Source organism: Lutjanus erythropterus, chromosome 1 (assembly GCF_056507025.1).
Source record: "Lutjanus erythropterus isolate fLutEry1 chromosome 1, fLutEry1.hap2, whole genome shotgun sequence".
Classification (NCBI taxonomy): Eukaryota; Metazoa; Chordata; class Actinopteri; order Lutjaniformes; family Lutjanidae; genus Lutjanus; species Lutjanus erythropterus.
Genome location: NC_139317.1, coordinates 14,782,155 through 14,799,048, shown reverse-complemented (window position 1 = coordinate 14,799,048; position 16,894 = coordinate 14,782,155). Strand labels below are relative to the sequence as shown.

The 16,894-nt window shown below is 36.9% G+C and overlaps 1 protein-coding gene across 1 annotated transcript; it reads right to left on the bottom strand.

Moving 5' to 3' along the window:
- Positions 1 to 2,790: 2,790 nt before the first annotated feature.
- On the bottom strand, positions 2,791 to 13,002 carry LOC146332731 (interleukin-18 receptor 1-like). The gene is made up of 10 exons (XM_084714565.1): positions 12,620 to 13,002; positions 9,243 to 9,498; positions 8,409 to 8,595; positions 8,157 to 8,301; positions 8,003 to 8,068; positions 7,784 to 7,907; positions 7,516 to 7,661; positions 4,718 to 4,861; positions 4,414 to 4,566; positions 2,791 to 3,454 (listed from the first exon to the last, which is right to left on the bottom strand). Exons 1-10 carry the CDS (start codon positions 12,675 to 12,677, stop codon positions 3,126 to 3,128), a joined length of 1,608 nt encoding a protein of 535 aa, XP_084570691.1. The 5' UTR covers positions 12,678 to 13,002; the 3' UTR covers positions 2,791 to 3,125.
- Positions 13,003 to 16,894: the final 3,892 nt, after the last annotated feature.

Below are 16,894 nucleotides of genomic sequence, written 5' to 3'. Positions count from 1 at the left end.
CAGTTTTACTCAGAAATATTTGTACCCGCTGCCTTCTACTTTTTACCACACATAACTTCATTCTGTAATGCTACTTGCATCGTATTTGACAGATGAGTTGCTGAGTCCTCTGCAACATCAGTTTGATCAATACTAGTGAAAAACCTGTTTTATGCAATTTGAGATGTATCTTCTGCCCTCTAGTGGATTATTAATGCACAAATATTGACAATCAAATAATCACAGTTAGATATTTTTCCAGAATCGGTCATGTTCCTTTCTTTACACAGGTGCCAAGAAAACCGAGACACAAAAAGCAGTGCTGCAACTAACAATTATTATCATTGTAGATCATTCTGTCAATTATTTTCAATAATTCAAATCAAATTCATTCCTATTTAAAATTTTCGAATCAGTCAATTAGTTTGATCTATAAAATATCCGAAAATGGTAAAAAAAAATGTGGATCAGCGTTTCCCAAAGCATCAAAAAATATACACACGAGACACTGGAATCAGAGAATTTTGACTTTTCTCTCTAAAAAAAATACTCAGAGCAAACGTTACAGCTGTAACACAAAGTCAGTAAATTAGTAGAAGCAGTCCTGACTTCATATCTCACCTTTTCTATAACAGGTTGGTGGTTTTGATGGAACCACCCGCCTGTGCACAGCCGAGGCCTACAACCCCTCCACCAACACCTGGCAACTTTGGTATCGAAGTGATCGATTATTTACATTTAAATGGAGAAGAATTAAAGAAAACCCTAATTATGGCAAGAGCAAGAGAAATCTGAGAGGAGTCCTTTCAGAAAAAGGGTAGCATATTGTCCCAATATGCAGGAATGGCGAAAAAGAATAGGCGAAGATTCGTAGAAAAGGTTGTCGTAAGCAACTGGACATGGTCGAGTCCCAGAAGACATTTCCCTTCTCATCCAAGAGGCTTCCTCAGTTCTGCAACTGAACGGAAGAAGTATCTTTGGAGGCAGCCAAAACAGCCAAACCGCAACACTATAAAAGCCAGTATGCCCCTTCCTTCAATACAGCTCATAATTGTAACAGTCCTTAATTAGCTACACCCTATTAACAGCAAATGCGTGCCTGAACATGATCTTAACACAATATTTGAACACATTAGCCACCCTGAAAGCTGGACGACAGCATAACTCACAGCTTACTAATTAATGTACTATGTTAAAGTCAGCATCAAACACATAAACACAATCACTACTCATCAAAATGGTACGATAATTAGGAACAAACAGTTACTTAAAGTAAGTCAAGAACGGACAGTGGATTTGCTCCACAGGTCTGTAACTCCAGCCTGAACCAGCCACATGGCCACTATGCTCCCTCTGCTCCTGTTGATCCCAACTAGTGACTTTAATGTGGTTCGCCAGTAGGTGGCGCTTATGAACTGTACCCAATCTACAGTGCTGTGACAATCAGGTAATGCAGTTCTTAACTAAGTTTAAATCAACTGAAAACCCATCATACAACCATAGATTTGGTACTTCTCACTCTCACAGTCCCAGTAAAGTTCAAGCCTTTCTAACAGGGTCCACTCCAAACAGTAACCAAACCAGAACCGTTTCTATCAAGAGGGGGAGGCAGATGATCACTTCAGCCACCGGCATCTCCATGAGCCCCTGACAGGATGTCAAATTCCTAAAATTCCTTTTAAAATTCAATCATAGACAGACTCGGACAAAAAAAACTCTTCATAAGACGACACATAAACATTAAACTAAAAGTGTTTAGTTCATCTCACCTCATCTGGCAACAAAAAGTGGAAAGTAGAGCAAAAAAGCTGCTGTCAATTAGGTATTGAATAATAATTTATTTTGCCCTGATCTATAGTAGTATCAGATTTGGTGTCATAATGGAGCACAGAAAATTGGGATGCTTCTATAATAATTTGATTATACTTGCCAAGTATTTTCTACTCAAGTGTAAACTCTTATAAACCACTTGTTCTTTGTACCAAATTTTTGTTTTTATTATCTATTTCTTTTGGATGTTTTGTTCTTTTTCATCTGTGCTGTATTTGCTCAGTCAATAATAATAATTAATATGCTTGTTAAATTTGTATTTTTCTATAAAGAAGGGAGAAAAAAAAGAAGAAAGGCTCCTGCACATCCTCTGTCTGAACTTCAGTGTGGAGTAGTAGCTGCATGTGTGCCTGCATGTTCAGTTGTAATTAGTCAACAATGTTTTTACACAAACTGAAGTAAAGTTAGACAGGACAGAATTTATTGTTTAACACAGGAAACAGAGGAATTCAATACATATATATATATTGTCATATTTATTATATACCGATACTAATTGATCTTTTTTGTTTATGATTGCAGTAGTATTGTTATCATATTCATTTAAAAATGATTTCATGCTCAGGGAAAAGTTGTTTTATGAAGCTTAAAGCTTTACAAGGGTCAGACAAAGAGAGAAAAAGACAGAAGATAAACTCAGCTCACCAACTCATGAGGGCTGCAACTGACGATTATTTTCAGCTTTGATTAATCTGTCGATTATTTTCTCAATGAATCGATTAGTTTGGTCCATAAAATGTCAGAAAATGGTGAAAAATGTTGATCAGTGTTTCTAAAAGTCCAAGATGTAGTCCTCATATTGTTAAGTTACCATTCTCATTCTGATAGACGGTTGGATTCGGTTCATAAAGTTTAGTTTAACTAAAAATTTAAATAAAAAAGAGCGAGATGAACAATTCAGTATAACGATGTGAAGATTTATTTCATAGCTGATTATACCATGATTAGATCAACTTGATGCAATGAATGAATATTAGGTTAGAAAATAAACCATTTTCCCATAACTTCAGGTATAAACCATGTCAGCTTCTGAATACAGATACAAATACACATCATTTTGATGGCCGAACAGACACAGATACAAATAATGACATTTCTGTGCACCTCTATTTGTGAATGGTTAATAAACATCGTTATCAATATTATTAGGATAGCCCTTATAAGGTTGCAACTGATTAATATAAAACTTTATAGCTGCCTAATGAATGGTTTATAAAGTGTAAAGTAAACATGAACAATATTTGAATGATTATCAACAGTGAAATTACTAATAATAATAACAACAACAACAACAATAATAATAATAGCTAAATATTTCAACAGTTACCATCCTGGGTATCTGTCTGAGGTAAAAGCCTCATTTTTGAGGCACTCTGTGGGGCAGGTAGGTAATAGCGTAGCTGCTTCCAGAAGGAGGAGGTGGGCGGCATCGAGCTTGTGCCCTTCCAGGTCACACAGTTTCCAGCCTTGCTAAGAAGCTGTAAGGCCTCTGGTATTTCTGTTGCCTCAGTTTTTATGAAAACCAAGCGAGTCTGCCACGCCACAAGGGCTTCATGGATGTCGTCCAGCAGCTCAGGTGCTGGACCAGAACCTGAAGAGGTGGGAACCAAAACCACCGTCCGGCTCTGCTCTATGCACTCTAACACTGCAAACAACCAGAGTTCAGATATTACTTCATTTGGATTTAATTCAAACTATAACAAACTCCGCTGCAGCAGGCACAGGTGTCTGAGGATGACCATACCTACACAACAGAGGAGCAATTTATGGCCCGATGATTTACCGAAAAAGACACCAAAATGGAGACAGAGAACAGCACTGACAATAGTGAAGATGACATTCAGCAGGCCTATTTTTGAGCTACTGAGTGAACTTATGGCGTATTAAACTAGAAGACATATTGCATGTTAGCTTGTCAGTAAGGGGGTAAATAATGCTCCAAATTTAGGCAAATGTTGGCAATTAAAAAAGAGGCATGAACAAGGGGTCCCTTGACCTCTTACTTCAAGATACATGAATGAAACTGTGTTCTGGTGATTAAGAGTCACCCCTTTACAGACACATCCACTGCATGCTGATCCCATGTAGTTTTGTGCAAAACCCACACTGTTGTTTTGCTTGCAGTCTTTATGTATTATTGTTGCTTATTCTGTTTTATCATTCCTGCATATTAGGATCTCTGAACTCTATCAGAATTGCATAAATTGAGCCTGAGTGCCATCAGCTGTGACTCTTGTTGAATCGGTGAGCTCAGTGTACTTGTGTGTGTGTGATGATGTTGGGCCCCACAGGAGTCATTTCATTGCAGTGAGATCATTTTTTGAAATCTGACTTCACTGTATAAGATGAGCTGTTTTTGATTAGAAACCTGGCACACAGTGCTGAGCTGGATCACAAATTAATCTTCTTCTTTCAGATGATCTATAGCACTAGAGCCCGACTGATCAGTTGATCGATATTATTGGTCCAATATTAGCTATTACAGCTATATGGATCTTAAGTGTTATTGGCTTATGTGTTGTCATAAATGATTCTTTTTAACAGAGCATAATGTTGTTTGTTTTTCGTCTCTTGTGATCCACCACTCCCCGAGCCTGACCATACCTTTCCCTGGTGAGACGTCACGATCATCAGGACAGAGACTGTAACCAAATCTCTCTTCCAAAACACTCTTCAGCCAGTATCTGTCCTCTTCGTTTAGTGCTGCATCTGTGTCGCCCTTGTAACACATCAAAAAGGCATCATAGCTCTTTCCACCTAAACAAACAACAAGCAACAACAGCTTTGTCACTGCCATCACATACTGATGGATGTATGGCTCGCAACTTTTAGCATGCAATCCAGGTAAGAAAAATATGTACCAGTTGCACAAAATTTAGAAACAAATAGCCAAAAACACGAATCCCACCTGAGGTGCTGCAGTAGAGTCCAAGAGTGTCACGCAGGAAAAGAATAATGTCCATTTTCAGCTTCAGACAAACAAGTACTGTTACAACAATCACTGCCATGATGAAGACAATGCTGAGAGCCAGGGAGAGGGAGAAAGGAGAAGCTGCAGGAACATAAAGGACAAATAACTCGAAATTACAATTTATTTAAAACAGCAGATGCCAGATAAAACTTCACTGTAACATTAATATGCAGAGTAGTGCTAAAAATGTGCAGGATCATTTCTTGAACTGGTTTGACCCTGTAATAGTAGATTGAACATCATATACAACTGACTCTTCCTAAGTCCCGCCCCTTTTTGTTCTGCGTTCCAATAACAGTTGAGGAAACTTGGTACCTCAGACAACATTCTCCTTTTCCTGAAAAAACGACACATAGGGTCACATCTTAAGTTAGCAAAACTCAAACTAACTAGCTAGCTAATATTAGAGAAATCATAGCTAACTAGCTAGCAAATGATTGGTGTAGATTTGCCAGCTAGTTAGCTCGCATTTTTCTTGCATTAGCAAACTTAAAGCTTAAGTAACTTTCATGGTTTGTTGATTTTAGGTGCCTCTGTGGAAAAAAATGATAGCATTTCCAACACAATAACCACAAATTATAATGTCAAAAATAAAAAAATATTGAATTAAAAATCTCCTCCTTCCTCATTTTAACTGGCTTTTAACTGATTTTGGCTGGTAAAATGTAAAAATAGGCTTGTTTCATCTGATTTCACAGAGAAAAAGGCTTTAAGAATAACTATACAGAAAAAGTTAATAGCTTCTTTCTGATCTGACCAGTTAAAAATTACTCTTTAAGATGTGGGGGCCCCAGCAATGTCTTATAACCATCTTCATAACTGAGTTTAATTTTCAATATAGACAATCCTAGAACATAGCATAAGTAAGTACAGGAAGCAATATTTTTTTTTTCCCAGGATCGCAAAGGCATGTCCTGCCCTACTCTGCCTCTGACTGCCTCAGGGCCTGGCCACGCATGCACATATTAAGGGGAGTGGCCGTGAATTAGCTTCCTGTCTTTATATCAAGTTCAGTTATGCAGAACTTTAAGGGGGCGGAGTCTCAGCCTCAACCAATTCTACTCTTATGCTAACTCTACCCAGTCATACTCATGTCTAAACCTTCCCAACCCAAAGGACCCAAACCAATAAACAGGCAAAGTTCCCTTCTGATGGACCACCATGGGACCTAACTCTGGAAAAATATGTACTGTTGTCAATGATGAGAGACAAATAATGTTCTGATAATGTTTGTATTGTGCTGGAAATCACGCATATGATGTTTTTCAGTTTAAAACATAATTTTACAAGTCAAGAAATTTGATATTTGCTGTATCAAAGTATCAAACAAACAAGATCCGTAATTAGAAAGAAAACACACCCAATGGTCACATAAATTATGTCATGATATCCCCCTCGAAAAGCTAATGTGAGTGAACTGAACTAAACTATGGCAAAACTAACACAAACATTATCTTTGAAATTGACAAATATAATATGTAGAATTTCTGACACAGTTCAAACTGGAACAAAAAATTATTTGTCTCTCTCCACTGACCACCGTTCTTTTTTTCCCCTGAAGTTACGTCCAGTGGAATACACCGGAAGAGGTGTGACTTTGTGAAGGCAACAAAAACTATCCAATCAGAGTCAGAGTAGAGAATAGGGGATAAGGGGAGTAACAATAATAAGAAGCAAGCTGGAGAAAGAGAAGGAAGGAAACAGAGGCAAATGAACAAACAAGGATCTTGTTTTATTAACGGATTAAAGATAAGAGGAAACAACACATGACAAATGAACATTAACTTAATACACTAAATCACACACCAGACAAAGTAACTACACACACTAACAATACACACTAATAAGCACCCTCCTTCCAAAAGGGGGAAGAAAGCTAGCAAAAAGACAAAGAAAACACACGAACACCCTTAGCAAGAGGTGGGACAAGGAGTCATTAGCAACCAGCGGCGGACAAAGTACTCAACCCCAGTACTTGAGTCAGAGTATAGATACTCCTGGTCAAATATAACTTAAATACAAGTTAAAGTTGCTCAGTTAAAGTACTAGACTACTTGCTTTTTAAAATACTTAAATATTCAAAAGTACAAATTATAAAGTGCATTTTCTAATATCAATACACGCTGTATTGTTTTTTAAGTGCATTTACAGAACCTTGTAACTCTCTGGAACCACCTAATGATGCACTGACCTGCTTGTAGAACCACGATGCTACACAAAACTTATAGAAACACCTAAACTTCAGCATTGAAATGCAATCAAAATCAAAAAGGACAGCTATTATCATTTTCTGACAGAACGGTATTAAAATCACTGCATAAAATTAGATTGAAGCCGAATGTGAGGAGTTCTCCAGAGATTTCTTTCTGGCTTCAGGGTCAGTATATACATTAATTATGTGGTATTTTTCATCCCAATAAAAACAATCCAACATTAAAATGCCTACCTGTAATTATTTCTCTTTTTCTGATCATAATAACATCTTGAGATTTAATCTCTTAAAGTAATGAGTAACAACAACCCTCCTAGAAATGTAGTGGAATCAAAAGTACAATATTTGTCTTTGTGGCGTGAAAGTCAGAAGTTTCCCCCCAAAAAAACCCAAATCCTCAAGTAAAGTACAGATAATCAAAAAATATGCTTAAGTACCATACTCAAAGAAATGTACTGCATTACTGTCCACCACAGTTAGCAACAATAGTAAAGCCAGCACTTTATGCACCCAGCTCATATACCTTTTTGGGCCAAGGTGATGGTGACAAAGCGGGAGGGTTGGCTCTCAGTTTCCAGTTTACAGGTGTAACGTTTTGAAAGATCCTTTTCTGACACTTTTTTGAAGATTAGAGATGCCGTCATCTTGATCTCTTCAGTACTCGATTCACTGGAGAGGAAAGGACAAGATTCAGATGAACTCTTACTGTGAAGACTGCTTATGAGGATACACGTACATTTGCACTTCCAGATGAAGTTGTAAGAGCTGGTAAATTGGTGTTAAGTATTTACCATGTATAATTGGAGAAAACTGGCAATGTGTCGTTTTCCTCCACAAACGATTTCCCAATTAACCAGAACGCCTCATCAAACTCTGAATACATAACAGCTTTGCAATCAATCACCACCCGTGAACCTAGAAAAAGTAGTTTAAGGTTAGAAATGGCAATTTTAAAAGGCAGTAAATACTTATGTGTATATGCACACTATAAGTTTCTCACCCAAACTCACCCAAATCTACGTGAAATACGTCACCCATGTGTGGCGAAGTGATCATTGCAGGTTCCTTTAACTCCTCTGTTCCAAAGAGTAGGAAAAAAATGACATTAAAAAACAATCTAAACTTCTACAAAGAATAACAAATCCAAAAAAGTGTTTTTCTTACTCTTTGGTTGGACGTCAAGCACCACTGTAAAAGTTATATTATATATTTGACCATAATAGAGGTAAGATCTGGTACAAATGTAGACACCACGGTCATTCTCCTCCACACTCGAGAAGTAACCAGCTTTCGGCAGTGGCTCACCCTTCTACAAGATGGGAAATTAAAATGGATTTTTAAGCATGAAGTGAATTAAAACCAGTTTTAACCACAAATGTAGAAAAGCAAATTCAAGAATCTGCTGTGCTTAAGTACCTTGTGCCATATGATGCCCTTGCTGGTAATATTCGGGGTATTTTCAGCAGGTGTATTTACATCAGGACAATGCAACTGGCAAGACTGCTGTGCGTAGCACGTCTCAGAGTATGTGGTCCTCTCGTCATACTCTTTGGGCTGTGTTGTGTAAACCGTCAGCCTGAACAAGAACTGTCTGCTGCCATCCCTGTCACGGCATTGAAGAAAAGGTTCACATGAAGATTTCAATTTTAGATTTGCCTTTAATATATCTTTCTGGACTTAATCAAAACAACATTTCAAGCAAATGTTAGCATGCTAACAAACTACACAAAGACGATGACCTTGGCAACCATAACCTTCAAAAGAAATCATGTTCATCAATCATGTTAGCAGCTGTTCTGGAGACTTTTAGTCTGTTTATCGCTGAACTCAAAGCTCACCATGATGGTAAGCAACAAAGACAGTGGTTTGGTGCAAGAGTAAATGCTGTCGTTGTTGTTTAATAAGACAGCAATTATCAAAAGTAATCACAAGACAGTACTTGCTTACAAAGTACCAGCTATGATATTTTCTTATATAATACATAAAAACATCTGAACTTTGTGTTCATCAAGTAACTGCCAATAGAAATAACTGATGTAAAACCTCATTCATCTTAGTACCTTACAGTCAAAGTAATTCCTTTAGAGTAAAATGTGTTTACATGCCTAGTTATGTCACTTTCATAGTTTTTTTTCTGTGTCAGGCTGAGAAACCAAAAGCCTCAACAGCTGAATTGTGTTTTCTAGTGATAGTTACGCTCCGTGGTATAGAGGAATGCTGTTTATCAACTTGGGAATGTTTGTACCTTACCCAAGAGAGCATGAATAATTCCCCTGATGGTTTACAGACGCATTTAGGATCACAAGACTCTTCCCATAAACCAGCACGCCCATCTGCCTCTGGTCCACTGATATGACTGTGTTGGTCAGATTCATGTCCTGGGCGGTGTGCCTGGTCCAGATAAGTTTGGCGTCACCACCATTAGACCCCCTGTGATGAGGGCACTGCAGCACCACCATCTCGCCTGCCTTGACATATTTCTCCCTGAGTCTCAGGGGAGACACACCTGCAAATACATGTCACACATTTTAGTTAATTTTACTGGGTAAAATTAACACGAGAAAAAGTTTGTGGACAGTGAGATGTCAAGAATGTCATTATTGTATGGTCTCAAGACTGTTGAAATGTGGTTGGTTAATATCTGTTAATATCTGTTAAATGAGAATTGTTTTAATGCTGAATTGGTAAGATGATATTTAAAGGAACTAGTACAGTGTCCATGTGGGGCATAGCTGTTTGAGGTGGTTTTTCTCCTTTGTTGCAGTTTGTACTTTCATGTATCTGCATTAGTTTACTGTTGCATATTCGCTTTCAGCTGTCAGAGTCGTGTTAAATTAATGCTGATGAAACCCTCTGATGAAAACATGTCCTGTTTGTGCTGCTTCATAATATAAGTGTTTAAATAATGAAACAAGACAGGACTTTTTTTTGCAAAGCATTTAAGGAAACTGTGTGTTTTACCCCGAGACGTATATGAACAGTTTATTCACCACATTAGAGCTGCTCGACTTGAGCCTCCTTGATAACGTCTTCAGGAAAAAGACATATCCGGTTGCCCGGTTGTAATAGAAAAGCAAACCCCTGCTGTGCTGGGCTGACGCGCTGAGTCTAACTGAGTCAAGCCAGGCCAGCTCTGTGTATGGAAAAGGGCCAAGAGTGCGCTGCTGAGCCAGAGAGCGTCTCATTTAGCTGGTCTGTAATCCCACAGACTCTCTCTTTGATTTTGTACAGCAGCTGGAAAACAAGACGTGAGGACTGCTTGAACCTCTTCTGCAGTGTTTTTCATTGGCAAACTGTAACCTTCATTGTACATTTACTGCCACAAGACAACTTCACTGCTTAACTTTCCCTCCTCTCTGATCTCCAACTAGAATTACCAGACATCCTTAAAAAATCAGGACAGTCCTGAATTACAAGAAGTTGTCCTGATTACTGAATCCTGTCCTGTTTGTCCTGAAAATTAACCATTGTACTAATATATAATGAACAACATATGAATTTGTGAAAACCTTCTGGTCAAATCAGTTACAAAGGCTGTAAGTCCAGCTTTTAGTACTTAAGAAATGTCGTGTTTGTTTTTGTAAAATATTTAAGAAGATTATTGATGTTTTTTCTCATACATGAATGATTGTTGATGTCATCTGATCGGTTTAAACCAGATGACGGAGAGTGCAGTGGATTCTGCGACGTCAGAGGAATTAATTATTTAAAAAATAATACCTAAAAGAATGTGTTTGTAAGCCTCTGACCATAGCTGCTGAAAAGATATTTAAAATGACTGTAACTCACCTGTCACCTGTGCATGGACACTGTGCTTTATATCATCCTCAGAATCTGTAACTTCCTGTCCTGAATTTCACCCTGTCTGCACCCTGCCCTAATCATAGCCATCTCAGCCACCCACAATGTAGGCCTAATGACACATATGCACAGTGTAATATTGTGGATTAATGACACACGTCAAAGGAAAACTGACGTGTTGAAATGCACAGACAAGATGGAACTGAAATAGACAGATGTTTCAATGTGTTTTGAACGCCGTTGTCACGAGTGTGGCACTGATGTGAGGTTTGTGGTCCAGACGTGACATTAGATGTGCTGATAAGTGGATTTTGTTACCTTTGAGCAGAGCCAGGCTAGCTGTTTCCCCCTGTTTCCAGTCTTCATGCTGAGCTAAGTTGAGTCACATTCACATCTAGATTCTTACCCTTTACCCTTTGTAAAACCATACTATGATCTTGAAAAGTGTCACTACTATGAGACACTGTGACTACATCTCATTTTTGGATCCTGTGATTGCCATCTAAAAGGAATTGGGTGAATCTTTTGAGGAAGCATGAGTATTAAATGCTTTACTCATGATATTCAGTCTCATAATCACAGTTCCTGTATTTCACAATGGATTTCACAATAGGTGACTGGTGTGTTTATGTGCTCGTTATTACACCAGCTATATGTTAATTTTTCCTGATAGTATCATATTATTGGAGTCCTTGCAGATTTCAGTTGATGAAGAAGGAATCAATGATAGTTTCTCAGAAAGTCAAGATCTGTTTTAATGCCTGCCTTATGAGAGAACCTTGATTCTGTCACACTGTTTTGTTGTTGTGTGTTTGTTTGTTTTGTTTTGTTCCAGGCTGTAAACATGTTTATTTCTGCTGTAAAGTTGGGCATTTTAATGTGAAAGCCTCTAGGGTTTGATTCACTTTTGGAGCCAGTCTCCAAGTGGCCATTTGAGGAACTGCAGTTTTTAGCACCTTTGCGTCTGCATCACTTTTCAGCAATGGAGGCTGGCCCTTGTGTTCACCATATAAATTTAACACTATTTAAAAAAAAATATTGTGGGGTGCTTTTGAGCCTTTACGAATATGACCGCTGAAAAGTATGACTGGAAAAGGGAAGAGAGAGACTTTTTAAGATGTTAAATACCAAATAGACTGTATGTAATACCTGTTTCATGCTTGTGGTCAATAATGGCAGGCAAAAATCAAATCAAATAACATAAAATAAAATAAAATAAAATAAAATACCTTTTATACCTACTTTAATACCTACTTTTTGTTACCCTCTAAAGACTCATTTACGTTCTACGTTAGCTACACGTACGAACACGGACGGAGGCTTCTGTCCGTACTATACAATCATTTCATCCGTACTTCAGCATGTTTTCTGAAAACTTACGGATACTTTACAAAAAAAAAAAAGTAAGCCATCAAATAAATGTAGTGAAGTAGAAAGTACATTTCCCTCTGAAAAGTACTACACTTGAAGTTCAAGTAGCATAAAATGCTACACAAATTAGAAGTAAAAGTACCACAAAACTGTACTTAAATGGAGGTCTTTAATAAGCACTTGGTTATTTTCCACCACTGAATATTTATTATTAATGTAGCTCATGTAGGACTTTAAATTGAACATAATTTATTGTCCATAATTTATAATTCACTTTTAGTTTCATTTGGTGTTAAATGCATGAATGTTAAAAGTGATCATCCCCAATTTGGATTTGGAATATTTAACAGCACATATAGTCTGAATTCACCTGTTATACCTAACATATTTAAATATAATGCAATCTGTCTCACTGCCATTTATGCCATTCTGTGATGAAGTGGTCATTCTCTTACCTGTCAATATTGTGAGGATGAGGAACAAAAGGACCAGATATATTTTCACCGTCATCATGTTGACACCTCACGTCAAGGATCCAGAAGAATCAGCAAGTGTCTTCTAGGAAGAGGCGTGCTTTATATAGAAACAGGTCCAGCACTTCTGCAGAACTAAATCTACAGTGTGAAGAAAACAGAAACTAAAAGGAACAAACATTCACTTCTCCCTCTCCGGCCTCAGAGATCCGTCAGAGCTTAGATAAACATCCCTGTTTTTATTCCTGGAGAGTACTGTTTACATGAGCTGTGTTTTACTTTCTTAAGAATTTATAAAGACATGTATTGCATTATTAACATTAAAAGATGGAAATAATTATTACTATATATTATTCTATATATTATACTATATAGTTATTACTGTATCATTATTATTATTATTATTATTATTATACATAGAGCCCTTTTCTTGACACTCATAGAGATTAACGTGGTTAAAAGATCAAAGAAGCAACACATTAAAAATACAAAGTACGCCAGTAGTCAGACATTAAAGACAATGATTAAAGTGAGACAGTTGTCTCTGAGGTGTTTAGGGAGGGGGTTTCAGAGGGAAAACGAAAACATCATACACAGTACAGATGACGTTGTATAAGTCTTATCAGTGTCAGGCAGCTGCTGGGAACTACTTGACCCACTGTCCATATCTATATCCCGAGGTTTCTTCCTGTTTTCACACATTTGTACAGAAGGGCTGTCCTGTCCTTCTTGCAATATCAATGAAATTGACTTGACTTTCTGGAAGACTGTAGAAACACTGAAGTCACAGTCCAAAGTCACCCAAACAAACAAGCCACCCCTTCGAAATACTTTGTAATGATTTCAACTTTTAGCTGGCTATTAAGTCACAGTTTGGCAAATTAATATATAATATTGAGGTCTAAAGGCTGCTCCAAAGCCTTCTTCACACAAAAACAATTTTGTTGGAGAAATATTAATTTCTTAGGGTTGGTTATTGAAGCTTTATAGGGGAAGTATTCACAGCCCTATTTTCAATAAAAGTACTAATACCTCATCATTAGTAGATTATTATTACTGATGCATTAATGTAAAAACTGGATTTTAAAGTTGTTGATGGAGCTCATTTTGGACTATTTTTGTATACAACCGCACCTAATGATTATTCTCATCATCGATTAATGTGCTCGTTATTTTCTTCATTAAATATGTGATTGACTGTTTTGTAAAAATTCTGAAAATGGTGAGAAATGCTGCCACAACTGTCCAGAGCGCAAAGTGTTTACCGTCACAATGCTCATTGTTTTTTCCAGCCAACGGTCCAAACCTAACATTTATTATGAATAAACTGAAATCATTGAAAGAAAAAGCAACAAATCCACACAGCGAGGGTCCTGTGGACAAAAGAAGCACATTTCCACTGTAATTACCACAAAATATTATGTCAAAAATATAATTATCAGTATAAAAATCTCCTCCTGCTCCTTTTTAACTATTCTACACACTGTAATTCTGACTCTGAACATGTAAACACAATAAAATTATTGTTAACTTCTGTAGGTCATATAGAGGCATCAGTGATAAACTCAGTTTTGTATAATCAGTTAAAAACTCCTTTTAGTAGCTTTGAGTAAAAGTAATAACACCACACTGTAAAAAATGGTTACAAATAAAAATGGTCCCTGTGACTATTCTACCATATCATACCATTATTATTATGATGCATTAATGTAAAAGTTTACTGTTGTTGGTGGAGTGTGAACTATTTTATATAGGATTGCAGCTGTGACAGGAACTACAACTAATGGTTGTTTTCATTACAGAAGAATGTCCTCATGACTTCCTCCATTAATCAGCTGATTGTTTGTTTGGTATGTAAAAAAACAAACGAAAGGAAAAACAAAAAAGACAGAAAATTGTTCAGTTTCAGTTTCAATTTCAGTGTATTACTCCGTACCACACAGCGTGTTACAGGGTCCAACCATAAAACAAAACAACGATCCAGCGGTAACCGACCAGATTAGATCCATATCACAAACTAGGTCATTTAAATAAAGGATGAACATTGTTGAAAAAAGCGCAGAATTTGCTCACTTGTCCTGATTTATGTGTCTGCAACAATAATGTACCTTTAAATGCAGACTGATGACTGACAAAATGTTTTGACAGGTACCTCCTTCTATACTTTTTCCCTTTTCCAGACTTTTGTATCTTCTTATTGGCGATTCTTTTACTGGGGACTTGAAAGTTACTGACAGCCTGGAAATACCTCCTGTTTTCACAGAGTAAATACTCTTCAAACTTAAACTGTAACCTCTGCTCAGCTGCAAGCTTCAGCCAATTAATATTATTACACAGCTAGAGGTATGAGAGGCCACGTTCATCTAATATTCGCTGAACAAATGTGATCCATCTTGATACATATATTCCAGTCACATACAGATTAAATTTAAACAACTATACAATGTCCAGCTGAGTTTCGTTACTTTTCCTGTCAGCAAACTCCCCCAATAACCAACAGCTCTCTTTTTTAATGCTAATACATAACAGATATCTTCCCAGCGCTCTGTATATCATATTGTTACAAGTGGACATTTTAATTTTTAAAATGTACTTGAGGAAAAAATGCCGTCACAGATACCAAAGTGACAATGCTTGTTTTGTCCAACCAGCAGTCCAAACACCACAATAATTAAAAAATAAATCTAAATAATTAAAAGATAAAATAGAAACTCCTCACATTCGTGAATCTGGAGCCATGAAATGTTATTTGAAAAATGACTGAAATGATTATAATAATCTGTCAGTCGACTAATTGATTAATTGACAGATTCTTTCGGCTCATAGTTTCTAAGCTCTTCAGAGTCATTATCTGTCACATGGGCTTTGTCACACATGGATGGACACATGGAAGCAAAGACAGCCTGACTTTTAGTCACCAGTATGGGTCACTTCACCAAAAAACACTTGAAAGTGAAACACCAATAGCATCATTGCAGGTATCATTGACACGAGTTGTTCCCCCTTACTTGACTAAGATTCTCCAGAAACATGAATTCCAGACAATTGTCAAGTGACTAAAACCATGATCTTCCATTGAAAATCAAGGGAGTTTCCCCCTCAAGTGTGTAAGTAGTTTACAACCTTCCACCTAATACTCTGTCAATACAGAACTTAAAATGTGACAATATCTGTTGATTAAGTAGTTTGTGCCAAAGCTATAAAAATGACATGATTTTTTTTTTTTTTTTAACTTTTTGCCATGGTATTGAAAGAGGTATTATACAAGAATTGTTCTCGGTTTTTCAGGTATGAAAGCTATTTTTGGATTGATTTTATTTTTCCTGCTGTGTAAAGTTTAAATGACTGTCAGTTAGGGCTGGGCAATAACTCAATATTAGATCGTATTGTGATATGTGATAGATTTTGGATATCGCTATATAGTGATATAATTTAGTCATAATAGTCACATTACTGATCAAAAAGTCTCTTTGTGTTAATATTTTGTGAAAGCACCAACAGTCATCCCTTCAGTCTGGTCGTAAAATGAATATTGAGGTATTTGGTCAAAAATATTGTGATATTAGATTTCTTCTATATTGCCCTGCACTGGGTTGTGACCCACAGGTGGGTCAACAGAGTTTTTATTTGGGTCGCCAAAGAAATAAATAACTATGAGAAAAATTCTGCAAATGTAAGATTTAAATCTTCAGTGCACATTTTTTAAAGCATTTAAAATGTTGTTTCACTGATTCGAGGAAAAAAAAAACAAGACCCTGTTAATTCTTCCTGAACGCACTTATTTTGTCTCATTTGTGAAATATTTTCAGTGACATACATGAAGTTAATATAATTTGAAGGGAAATGGCAGTAAAAATGGTCAGGAACGTTCATTTATATACCAGTTAACTCTCCCCAAGATTTACTGATAAGGCCTATTGTGAACTGGGTGGCAATGGTTTGTTACATGCTGGTGTTTTTTCACCAAGCTTTAAAGTACGCAACATGTCTCCAGTCATGAGCTACATAATTAATAATTAGCATTGCTGACCAATATGAAACTTCACTATCTTTTTTCTTGAGCTGTATCGATAAGGCCAACTGTGAATTTGAGCAGTAGTTTATCATTTTTATCTCTAGGTTACTGGTTAAAAATTAACATCAATAACTTAGTAAGCAAATATGGGTGCTGCCAACCAGCATTCAGGATGTTATGGTGCCTGCAGGACTGATGGCAGTTGTAAAGCTACTTATTGACCCTGTGTAGACACCCAGCTT